The sequence below is a fragment of the Scleropages formosus genome, chromosome 8 (assembly GCF_900964775.1).
Source record: "Scleropages formosus chromosome 8, fSclFor1.1, whole genome shotgun sequence".
NCBI classification, from domain to species: domain Eukaryota; kingdom Metazoa; phylum Chordata; class Actinopteri; order Osteoglossiformes; family Osteoglossidae; genus Scleropages; species Scleropages formosus.
In genome coordinates, this window is record NC_041813.1 from 23483577 (window position 1) to 23496947 (window position 13371).

The 13371-nt window shown below is 42.2% G+C and overlaps 1 protein-coding gene across 1 annotated transcript; it reads right to left on the bottom strand.

Moving 5' to 3' along the window:
* Positions 1-6947: 6947 nt before the first annotated feature.
* On the bottom strand, positions 6948-10567 carry nppc (natriuretic peptide C). The gene is made up of 3 exons (XM_018757134.2): positions 10429-10567; positions 8552-8844; positions 6948-7237 (listed from the first exon to the last, which is right to left on the bottom strand). Exons 1-2 carry the CDS (start codon positions 10522-10524, stop codon positions 8572-8574), a joined length of 369 nt encoding a protein of 122 aa, XP_018612650.1. The 5' UTR covers positions 10525-10567; the 3' UTR covers positions 6948-7237; positions 8552-8571.
* Positions 10568-13371: the final 2804 nt, after the last annotated feature.

The following is a 13371-nucleotide window of genomic DNA, read 5'->3' on the forward strand; positions in this document are numbered from 1 at the left end:
GCTTACTTCTTCCACCCGCCCCCCTTCCGTTCGGCGTTCGCTCCGCCCCTCCTACACACCCATCACGTCCAATCGCGCTGTGAATATTTGCATAAACCCTACGCAATGGCATCATGGGAGCGCGCGTGAAGAAACAAACTAGTTCTGAGCTCTGAACTGATATAATGCTGTATGTCTTATAAAATTTTGTACAAACTTTAGAGGCTTCCTACTTATTCTGTAATTGTACATGTTTTACTTCAATTTTAGTTTACCCTCCAGCATACGAGGAGTAGCAGCTCCCGGCCATACAGTTCATAAAGGGATAAATACGGGCGGTGGAAGTTATTGCCCAAAATGGCTGAAGGCAAACAAATGCCGTGTTAATACACTTACTGTTCTGTTGTCTAATTTTCTACGATGCACGTAAACATAAGATAGGCTGTACCTAAGTGAAGCCTGAGCGTGTATTTACACCACGTCGCTCTCTGCCACCACGTGCTGAGTGAGCACGAGGTCTCATTCTCAGCCTTCTTTCTTTTCGCTTAACGCCTGAGTGGAAAACGTGCTCTCTTTGCATTGTCCGCTGCTCCGCACATATGCCCATATCTATAATATAAATTATAGAGATACCAATGTTAAACACGTGTATTCTCAGCATGGTTCCCGGCTGAGGGACACAGCACGAGCTTAGGAACACACGGCGCGGGCCATTTTACGATGCATTTATATAATTCACCAAAAGCCTGTAAATTAATAGCAAACATTACCTTTATATTGTTCTAAAATCTGAAAGTTTAAATTTAAAATTTAAAATAATTTCCTTTACAATACGTTCCTATTGGATAATTTGCATAAATTCAGTCTTCTACACGGTGGGGCATTTTCGCACTTGACATTACTGTACATTTCCGTACGACCACAGCTGTAAGTCAGAATTTGGAGGCGGTGTCGAACACATAAATTTAATTTAACGAGTGTACAAGTATCGAGTATGTTTGCTTTTCTAACGTAAACATATAATGGTGCCAAAGCACGTACAGAAACAGAAAAACGCGCCCGCACCATAAACCGTAACGAGCTGCTTTTACCGAGAAAAACTTTTGACGACGGTGTTGATAAAATCTGTTTCACTTTAAACTCTAGGTGGCGCGAAACTCCACGAATTGGGATCATGTCTAACTGCAACTTCAAAAATTAATACTTTATTGTCTTTGTATGCAATACAATGAAATTTTGTGTGGAAACCCTCAGAAGACCAATGCAGAACTAACGCTTAAACAAACAAACAAATGAACGAACCAGAATTACACCGAAACTTCTGGAGTCCTTAGACCTTAGCAGTATTTGAGGGGAGAAGTGGATGTGGGGGGAGCAATGGAGGCGCCTGGGTTAGAGTTAGGTGACCAGTTCTCTCTGGCTGGACAGGGAGGGTGTGATGGAGGCCACAGCTCTGGGAAAGAAGCTCTTCCTCAGTCTGTTGGTGCGGGATTTTATCGTCCTGAAATATTTTCCAGACTGGACAGGGTCAAACGGGGAGTGACCGGGGTGTGTGGTGTCCTTCATGATGATGGGGTCCACACAAAACCACCCCTTAATTGTAAAATACCACATTTGTTATATAATGAGACCGCAGTAAGGAAGGTCTTATAAGCATTGTATTGTAGCACACATTAAAACTTGCATTACAAATGTCAAGCGCACTGTTTTGTAACGCTAAAATTTAGAATAATCACTAAAAGAACATCGTATTGTATGAGTAGCCTCCTGTACACAATTTAAGACCTCCTTTATTGTTCTTGATGATCTCCATGGTGGCTGAAGTTGTAGTAGAACTGATGCTTCTAACAACCTTCTGTACACACCTGACTTTCCCTTCAGAAAAAACAGTAGCTTCTGTTATTTTTTAATGTAATTAAGAAGGTTTTTTTCTACTTTATACTTCAGCTGAGAGGACAGTGTTTCAAAAGAGGGAGTTTTGTCCTACACTCTTTGATGATACTGCCAGACTTCTTCCTCAGTCGCCTAGCATAGGTAGTGTCCAAGTTGGGGAGCTCCACCCCAACGATGTGCTGGGCTGCCTTCACCATGCGATGCAGAGCCTTTCGCTCGGCGGCTGAACCACACAACGGCGCAGTTAGTCAGTATGATCTCAATGACGGTCCTGTAAAAGTTTAGCATAAGTTTCTGTGAGAACTTCTGGCCCTGTTTCAGCTTCCTGCAGAAGAAGAATCTTTGTTGGGCCTTTTTGACCAGGTGTGAGGTGTTGCAGGTCCATGTCAGCTGCTTTGACACATAGACTCCAAGGAACTTTAGGCTTTCCACGCTTTCCACTACTTCTCCATGTATGTGGAGGGTGAGGTGGTCTATCTCCTTTGTTCTCCTGAAGCCTAGAACCATCTCCTTTGTCTTAGCGGTGTTGACAACCAGGTTGCTGTCCTTAAACCACTCAGCCAGATGTTCCACCTCAAGCCTGCAGGCCACCTCCTCATTGTCTGAAATTAGCCCAGCTATCCTGGTGTCTGCGAATTTAATTATGGAGTTGGAGGTGTGGAGGGGGGTGCAGTCGTGAGTGCAGAGTGTGAAGAACACGGGGCTCAGCACGCATCCCTGTGGGGTTTAGGATGAGGGTGGAGGAGGTGTGGCTACCAATTCTGACTTCGTGTGGTCAGTTTGTGAGGAAGTCCATGACCAATGAACACAGAGAAGAACCTAGGCCCAGGTTCTCCAGTTTGCTGACCAGTTTGTGAGGGATAACAGTGTTAAATGCAGAGCTAAAGTCCATAAATAGCATCCTCACATAACTATTTTGTTCCTCGTAAGTGTGTCAGAGCGGTGTGGAGAGCTGTTGTGATGGCATCCTTTGTGGAGTGGTTTGCCCGGTAGGCAAACTGGTGCTTATCCAGATCAGGTGGGATGATAGTTCTGATGTGTGAAAGCACGAGTTTCTCAAAGCACTTCATGACTATGGATATTAAGGTCCCTGGGCGATAGTCATTCAGACACCTTGCATTTTGGTTTCTTGGGCACTGGAATGATGATGAAGGATGGAGGCATGTTGGAACAGCAGCTTGTTGTAATGAGAGGTTGAATATTTTAGTAAGTATCGCACATGCTTACAGCACCTGGCCGGACACTCCACCTGGGCCTGTTACGTTGCCTACGTTAACTTTCCTCAGGGTGGTCCTCACCTGGTAGTGCTATAGAACCAGTGTCGACTCTCTGGCAGGTGGGTTGATGAGTGGAACAGACCCTCTGCTCTGAGTGTCGAAGTGAGTAAATAACTGGTTCAGAACGTCAGGCAGTTTGGCATCATCCCTGGGCAGCAGACTAGTGATCTTGCGGTCAGTGAGCGTCTTGATGCCGTTCCACACGCCGCGGGGTTTGTTGTTGTCGAATTCATCCTGAATGAGCTGTTTGTACTTGTCTGCTTTCTCGATGCCCCTCTTGAGTTTCCCCCGTGCTTGTTGGTCACCTGACCTGAAAGCCGCATCTCACTCCCCGAGTAACATCATCACAGTGCTGTTTATCCGCACCTTTTGGTTAGGAAACAGCTTTATTGTCCTTTTCTGTGCAAAAGTTTATATATCCTAGAACTGATCTAGCATATTCCTCAAGGTCTGCTACCTCTGTAAACAAATCCCAGTCTGTGTTGTCAACGCAGTCTTGCAGCATTGAGGTAGCTTCCTCAGACCACACTCGTACTGTCCCGATAGCTCGTTTTGTTCAGCAGATCTGCGGTCTGTCAGCTGGAATCAGAGTTAGGGAAATATGGTCTGATGGTCCTCCATGTGGAGATGGGATTGCTATAAATGCTCCTGGGATGTTCGTGCAGATGTGGTCCAGGGCGTCGTTCTCTCTTGTTGGGAAATTCACATTTTTTTGTGAAATTTGGGCATGACCAATTTCTTCGATTAATTTACTGAAGATGTTATTGAGCTGGGTGAATAATTGTCGGTAGGCTACTCAACATTGTAAGTTTCTCTGGAGAAAACTGTGACGTAAATATATAAAACGATTTATACAGTGGGGTTTTTTTGTTTAACTGGCATAATTTCAGAGTAAGTACCTTGCTCATGTGTAGTACAGCAAGAGGTGACATTAAAACCTGCAACCTTCAGGTTTAAAGGCAGCAGCCCTAACCACTACACCACCGGCTGTCCCGGTCATTTATGACTTATCAGGTATTTTTTTAAAATCATAAAATCATAAAATTACTTTCTATTAACGTTTATTTATCTGATGTGCTCATTTAAGGCAACTTACAATGTTAACTAAAAATATGTACGAAGTGTCTTATTTGTGCTTTATTCATACTATTTCTTTTTAAGCCTAGTGTATGCTTTTGATTTCATTTGGGTGTGACAATACCAGTTCACCTCACAGGTAATACAGATAGCGTAACCTTCTTTCCCATCATGTAGTGATGATAGTGAAAAACAAAGGTTTAATTTATTTAGAAAAAAGAGAAAAAAAATGCCTGAATGATTTTTTTTGGTCCTATTTGCATTTCCTGTAGTCTTGTCTTTTTGTTGAATCCACGTAGTGAGGCGCTGTGCGCTTTTCGACCACAAGAGGGCAGTGTTGTCTCATAAATCATAATCTTCATCACCATCATCATCATCATCATCATCAATGTGTTTGAAACCCTATCACAATAATTTTCATTAACTAAAAGTACCAGTTCAGTATGGGTATGTTTAATTATTTCTGAAATATGCAATGTGTGCGTGTATCAACTTTTTTACATTTGAAAAGATTTGTTATTTCCATTATTTAAAATAGAACTTCAGTGTATGAAGCTGAATAACTATTCAAGTTGGGTTCACTAACAGAGAAAAAAGAAATAGAATCCAGACCAAAAAAGCATTTGAATAAACAAAACAAAAACCTTATCCTGTGGTACACTTTTCAGAATTTTTTCAGGACATTTGGTTTCATTGGCCCAGATTACAGTAAGTCTGGTGCAGCTTTCATCTGGTTCTTATAGGGACCACATCAAACTGAAGAACAAACCCTTTCCTTTGGCTGCTTGAAGGGATCTTCACACTTTGTCATGGTCACATGTTACACATCAAATGAGTGGAACATACGGTCATCTTCCTTTTTCGTTGAATTCCTTTTTGCAAAAATTGTTTGTATATAATTAAGATGCTTTTCATGTCTGCGTTCTGCGTGTCTTCCACTCGGTGGGCATTTTCGCACTTTTATCATTATATTTCCATGCCACCAGAGCCGTGCGTTAGAATGTGGAGGCAGTGTCAGAGCAGCTTTGGTTGTTGTGTGTTAAAGCTGACCCAAGAATGTCCCGTGGGTGGCTGCTACTCCTCAGATGTGTGACACTGTCCCAAGATTTCCCTTTGATTGTGGTACACTTGTAAGCCCTTCATGGGTATTTATACCTCACTATATGAGCCATTATTTCAGAAATGTGTACAAGGTCTTTGATCGGATTTGGGTTTCAAAGGAACGTCAGTGTGATTTAGAAATACATGTTCCTTCCTTGGGCAGGGCGGTGGTGTAATGGGGAATCCTGGTGCCTCTCAGCTGCTAGGTTGTGGGTTTGACTCAGGCCCTGCTCTGTCTATGAAGGGTTTGCATATTTTACCAATGTTTCCATGGATTTCCGTGTAAGATCCAAGACATGGACTGGGTACTCTAAATTGCCCTTGTTGCGAGAGAGAAAGGTACTATTTCCAGGGTTTACCCTGCTCAGGGTTGCATGCTCCATAAGGTAAGAAACTTCTAAATCAACTCATTTGCCTTGCTTACATTTACATTTGTTCATTTAGCTGATGCTGTTTTCCAAAGCAACTTACAGTGTGAAGGTGCTTACAATTGTTTACCCATTTGTACAGTTGGGTAATTTTACTGGAGCAATTTATTGTAAGTACCTTCTTCAAGGGTACCACAGCCGGAGGTGGGAATCAAACCAGGGACCCTACTTATTTGGTTTTCTTTAGCTTTACATTTCTCTGAACTATGATGTTTAAGTACAAAAAAACTTTTTGTTAAATCATGACATAATCTGACTGTTTAGTGCATGTATCTTAATTTGTCATTTTTAATAACCTGTACAGTAACTGGAGTCATTGCTGTGAAACTTCTTTGCCTCAGTGCTGCCCCCTGGTGGTCAAAGGGTCCAACAACTAGTGCTGATCAAGGACATTGATTACAATTGTCATTCTTCTTTCATTTGCTTTAATCCAAATCCCCTTACAGTTTTATCGATCTGAACATTTGGGTGATATTATGGATCAGTTTAAGTAAAATTCAGTGTTTAAGGGTGCTTCTCAGCAATGGGTTTAAACTGCAGCTTCAGAAACCTCCCTTTAATCCGAAAGCTATAGTGCTGTTTAAAGAACCATTAGTAACATTTCGTAATCAGAAAGTTGTGTAATAGAAATTATTTCTTGAAGAAAATGTAAATTAAATTTGAATATTCTACTTAATGTCTTTCTACCATAAATTAATGCCTGTTTGCAATGTACGGTGAGGGCCCTTAATGTAAATGCAAGGTTAATGTATCGTATGTACTCTTATTCTAATTCTGTGCTGCAATGAGAAAAACATTGGTGGCCTAAAGGTCATTTAAAGACTCATATTTTATAAAAATGTATTGCACGTTTTTGGTAAAAAAAGCTTGTCTCGTGTGTGCGTTTATGGACACCACGCGTATTAAACTGCATATAAGAGAAACTACATTGAAAATGACATAAGTGTTTTTTTGGGTGTCTCATTGGCATTTGAAAAGTTAGACCGAAAGTCACAGTGGATCTGATCCTGGAAGAAACTTGGAAGAGACTCAAAAGTGCATGTGGAATGTTTCTTTTTTCTAAAACATTTACAGCTTTTAAGACAAAAAAAAAAAAAAAAAGTTACAAACATAATTGACCTGCAGTTTACATCCATTCCAAAATGTTACATAAATAAAACTCAAATTTATAAATATCTCTTCTTATAAACATATAAATAGTTTTTAAACATAAATACATTTATGCAGGAATGAAGTACATGAATGTACAGCAGCAGCGACAATATACAGCTTTGCAGTTTTCCGTTTCTACGCCGCTGTCCGTCGTCAGGCGACGCGTGTTTTCATCATAAGTGTTTTCATAGCGTGGCCACGGTCTTCGGGTGACGCCGATCATGGTGGTCTGTTTGTACACACACTCTGTTTCGCGAGCAAAGACAACGGGTTCCTCATGCGAAGACCAACTAAAGCAAAGTTGTCTAAATCCATTGTCCACCGGAAGCCCTAAAAAAAAATAAGACGGGAAGAATATGAAAATTTTATCATACAGCTGCATCTATAAAAGTGTTTTTGTAATGATGATTCACTCAGTTCACCTTTCTACCATTGTATGCCTAAAAAAAATGTAAAAAAAAAAAAAAAAATAGCTGTCAGACTGTGAATGCCAGAACTGAACCCAGGTAGGAGTTGCCCTACTGATGACACACACTCACACACACCAGACAGTTACTCAGGACCGTTGTCCCGTGGTGTTTCTGACACGCTACCAGAGTGCCAAGTACACGTCACCAATTTTCTGAAACCTCGGTAGTGGTGACACTACTAACTAACTAACCCTAACCCTAACCCACCAGTTCATCTGCTGGGGCCCATAATCACCCTATGAAAAACGTTTGAATTTTAAGAAACATTTTTGGAATTTTTTCCCCTAATATACTCTGAAAAGCATGCAAATAAGGAACAACCTGTTGACGAAGAGGAGAGAAACGTATAAAGGTACCATGTCAATCATCATAATATTTTTCCAGCCTGTATTTGTACCAGTGGGCTCAGCCCTACTGTCATAATCTCATTATTAATAAGCCCCACCTTGGGGGGGCGGCAGTTACTTTATTATACGTTATTCAGTGTACAGCTTAATCAGTGTCAAATATTTGCAGCCTCCTTAAATATTTAAAATATTCAGCAACACAGCTTCGCTGTTTTTGCTATAATTTCACAGGGCAGCAGGTAGCACCTTCTGAGTCAGAGGTTGCAGGTTCAAATCTCACCCCCAGCTGCAGTACCTTGATCAAGGTACCCATCTTCAAGCAGTCCAACAAACGTTACCCCGCTGTAGTATAACATGGGTAAATAACTCTAAGTTGCTTTACAGGGAAGCAGCTGCTACATAAACGTGAATCAGTCTCTTCCTTTCTTTTCTTGGTGCCCTTTAATAAATGGTATTGCAATTAATTCTGATTTGCTCTTTGATTCATTGCTCTGTAGCCGTTGCATTCGAGATACCAGTAATTATTACTTATATTGTGAAGAGTTAATTCAAAAAGGAGTTAAGTGCAAAAATTAATGCTGCATTGTGTTAAATGAAATAAGCAGTGAAGGAGAAGTTTGGGTCCAGCTGACTGTTTCACCTGCTGGACACACTGTCCCCGAAAGCAGAGGTCATTGCGCTCTCACGCACATCGCTGTGGCCCCTAGCCGCTGCTGGACCGCAGGAGGGCCCCTTAAGATGTCTCTACCTTAAGAGAGCAGGTGCTCCAGAAAGTTCCCCCGTGCGAGGGGTGAAACTGCGGTCACGCAGGATCCAGCTGTGCTCACCTCCGTGCGTCCGGCACGTTCTAACAGCCCATGCCGCTGATCGTGCCTATCCTGTCCATCTTGTGTCCGAAGCAGCCGCCGCGGGACGTGGAGCCTCCCTTCTTGGTCCCCACTTTGTGTTTCCGCAAGCCGGGCTGGTCGTTGAGGATGCGGGACCACATGCCCTTGGCGCGTGTGTCCAGGCGCAAGTCCCGCAGCAGGCGTGCTCTTGACCTGATGTTCTCCAGCCTCCTGTCCCGCTCGCCAGATGCCAGGTACTCGGACAGCTCCTCTCCCAGCAGATCCCTAAGAGACTGGACAGGGACATCAGCTCATTGACACCTGTCCTTACCATAGTAGAGTCCTGCATCTTCCTCCTCTCCACCTCTGTCACCATTTACCGAGACAGTCGAGCACAATGTCGCCTTAATCAAAGGTCCCAGGTTCGAATCCCACTGATAAACTCACCCTGAATTGCCAGGGGAAAGTACCCTACTTTATAAATGGGTAAATCAGTGTGCGTCCTGCAACGTCGTAAGTCGCTTTTGTAGAAAAGTGTCACACGAACAAATAATCAACATAAACATATTCGATCCCCTGCTGCGGTACCCTTGAGCAAGGTGCATACCCTGATTTACTCCTTTTAAAAAAAGGAAAAAAAAAAAAAAACCCAGCTTTGTACATGAGTTAATCATTTTAAGTTGCTTAGTGTTCAGAATCTAGCACTGTAAGTCACTTGGCATCAGCTGAATAACAACAGCAATAATAATAATAATAATAATAATAATATTCCATCCCAGACCACAAATACAATAACTCATAAGACCCCCGTGATGCAGCATGTTGGTCTGGGCCGAGGTACAGTTACGCAAATGGAGACGATGTGCGTTTTGGTGAGGTACGTGCGCGCGGAAGAGGTAAAAGTGCCCTTTGTCGCCGACTGCCCCTTGGCCGCCAGTCCTCGGCCACCGCAGCGCGCGCCTTTAAAGAGACAGGTGCTCGTGTGGCCAGTGAAGGCCCTTCAGTGCTCACCTTGACGGTAAAAAAAAAATAACCTGTACCGGTACCGTCACTTTTAAAGTCCGCTTGACGCGCGGGGGCTCTTGAGTTGAGGTGCGTAAAATCACCGGGTTTCCGAGTGTCGGCTGTGCGAGGAGCGCGTCGTGCGCCTCCACCACCGCGGATCGACACGCGGGACAGTGAGTGCCGTGTAAGACCGTGTAAAAACTACTGTGACTGACCCCCCGCAGGGGAACGACTGGGGTCCGGCGGAGCCTTCAGTAAATAATAGTGAATATCGTCGCGCTCAGTCCCGGCACTTTGTGGAGTTTAACACGCGAGATCGCGGCGTGTCAGAGTCAACGTGGGGCGCGTGAAGAAATGAGGAGCCCGTGATCAATAATTTGCCCGATATGTCACCGCCTAAACTAAGGCTCTTCGGGTCTGTGGAATATAACGGGTAACTTACTAAATAATGAATGAATTAATCGATTTTTGAAACTTGGACACGCCGGTTTTGCGGTTCTTCCTGAGTCAGGATTGGGAGTTTGAAGGATTTCCCAGCATCGCATCCCAGGCTGCGTGTTATTCATCATGATATATCGGATCCCCCCGCCTTGTCTTACTATGATTTACTAGTGTGAAATACCACCGGCTACAGCAATTGCCCAGATCCTTCATTCCTTCTGTTGTGATCAAAAGTGTTAATTGATACTCGATCGGGGGAATATGAAAATATGATCAACGGATAGTGGACACACACACACACACACACAGAGAAACAGGCAGACAGGTTGCAGTTCACAGCTGAAAGATGAGTCCGTGGATGTATTCATCATGCAGTAATAACAATCATGATAATAATAATAACAATGATAATAATAATAAAAAAGTCATACCTTCTGCTGTGTCGGAGTTAAACTAGGTTTCGCCTCTATGCTCAAGGAAAGCAAGGTGATCAATACTCCACAAGCCACCAGATGGGAGATATTCATCCTGATCGAGCTGGTTGCGGCTCAGTCCGTCTGCTGCAGGCTCTTCTCCTCCTTCTCTCCTCCGACCCTCCATTCTCTCTTTTATAGCGCGCGCGGCGCCAGTGACGTCATGACCCTCCTACACACACCTTGCCAACTTTTCTTCTCCGTTTCTTCATCACGATGATAATGGTGATGACGATTATTATTATTATTATTATTATTACTATTATTAATATTATTACTGCTGTTATACTACAACAACAACTAATAATAATAATAATAATAATAATAATAATAATAGATGGTTATTTAGCGGGCGCCTTCTTGTCAAAGACGACTTAAAGAGTCAGATAATAATCTTTTCAATGATTTACCCGTTTATACAGCAGCTGTTCAGGGTAAATACCTTCATGGGGGGTACCGCAGCAGGGATGGGGTTTAAACCCACATTTTCAGGTGCTTCAACCACTACGCCCCCTGCTGCTTTGTTTAGTTAGTTGTCCGATGTGTCTTAGTAAATTGTGTACGTGGTTCGGTGTCACGTCCCCAGGAAACAAAAGGATGAAAGTTTACAGTCCTGTAGAGGAATTAAAAGATATTACTGTCAGCTCGGAGCATACATGTTACACTTCTCTGTGTCTATTGAATAACTCAGGTTTTGCTACTGAAAATAGGGCATTTCAGTATTACTTTTATTACTGGTCAACACACTATTGCATTACATTCAATAGGCTAAGGGCAGAATGTTCTAGAGCTTTTCTCACTGCTGATTTACTGAACGAATTTATTGATTCTGTTGTTAAACATGTTCGGAACGTTCAGTTTTTTAGTGGCTCTAGATGAAATTGGTATAGAAGAATTCTGCTGCTTGTAATATGAAATCTATCTGACTGCATTCAAGTAACTGTCTGGGAATGGCAATTCCGTGTCGTTGAGAAAATGCTAAGTTTACTGATTTTTTTTTTAAAATGACAGATTTAGAAAATGGGATCAACATTATCCATGAAATCAATCACTACATAAACAGACAACATGTTACGAAACACTGCCAGCTTGACCATGTTTGTTATTCTTTAAAGATAATTTGATAATCCTGTATTTTATTGAACAAAAAAGATGGCCATACAATATTGTAAAGGCCAAAAGACCTCAGGACTCTACCTGGTGTTAAACTAGACCTTTGCTTCAGGTGATGTGCATAAAACATGAACAGCACATGGCGTAATACTTTTATAAAGGGCATTTGTTTTTGTGTCAAGGCTAGTTGTGCACAGCTGTAGTTTTTTTCTGCGTTTATGATATAACACCTAAAGGACCAACGTGATTTTACATGTATATGTAGTAAATGTTTAAGCAAGTCTCATGAGTCCCACCAATACGTTTGTAGAACTCCATAGAGATCAACTGCAAGTATATTTTTCGGACCCCCAAAGCCTGACAGGTTTTCACGTCCCTCTGATAATATAGTGCACATAATCATAATTAGGTCCAGCTTGGATGAGTATACAGTATGAACGTGTGGTTTTAAGACCAGTTTAAGACTGCTTAAGGGTGGAATGTTAAGAATATTAACACACAAATTAGAGCCTTTATTGAAATGGAAAAAGTCCTTGTTTTCTGCTACAAACGAACGAGCGGCTGAAAGGGAGAGCGTTCCTCGAAGGGGAGAACCGTTCGCTTCGGAACGCCAAGTGGCAGTGTTTACTGCGGTGAAATACCAGCGGAGTGGAGAACTGGACCAGATGTGGCTCTGTCACTGGAGGCTGAAGGACATAAACTGTGTCTCCAGTGCAGCACTTGTGTTTTAGGTTATCCCTCAAGTTGTCTTACTTCATTTTATAACGCAAGAAAATTCAGTTGTACTGGATATAAATATTTCAACAGAAATGGTTGGCTGGTTTAGCACACGCCCCCCCCCCCCCCCAAAGTTAATCACTTTCACACTCTTTGATACATTAATTAGCTGTATAACTCATGTTTGACCCACATTATAAGTTACAGGCAGCCGACTATTGAGTAGCTCACTATAATAAAAATCAAAGTTCCCTGCCATCAAACCCCCGGGTTCAGAAGATTTTTGCTGTGGTGTTCACTCTGTGCAAATGGACAAGGTTGAACTGTGCATTGGCTCTAGGAATACCAAGGACTTTTGAATACCTGTGGACATGATGAAGTAATTTTCAGTGCACTGCAATGATAAAATACAGTATTTATTATAGTTCAAGCATGCTTCCTTGGCTGATGTCTCAAAGTGTCAGTGTCCACTTGTTGCCCGCTGTCACAGCGTAAACCTGACGTCTCATGTTAAGTATCGTGACGGGAAAAACCAGTTTCAAATCACACCCGGCGCCATCTGAACGCTGCATAATCTTTTAAGTCAACACTTATAGTTAAAATTTACGGAAATGCCGAAGCTGAAGGTTTCAGTCAGGGCCATGGATTGTCATGAAGAAGAACACTGTGGTGGTGGAAATAGATTCATACGAATTCAGACATATGTGAACCACTGCAGGAATGTGTAAGAGGTAGTCAAACAGCTTCTTGTAGGAAAAAAGGTTTTATTCCCACTTACACCAAAAAAGAACAATTCTTTGTCAACTGGTTATCAATAAAGATGACCTGTTTTTGGTTTTCGGCATATTTCCGAATATTTTTGAATTAAGATATTAATATTAAGGTTGCTGTTTTATATACTTCTGCACTCTTGCTTCTAATTAAGAGCACTCATATTAGGAGATCTCACCTTTAAACTCACAACACAAAACAAGCCATCAGAAGCTCATTAGGAGAACAGAAAGTTAATAATACGAGCCTTAGTAACGTTCAGCACCACGCAATTTAAATGGACCGCACACAGCATGGCTT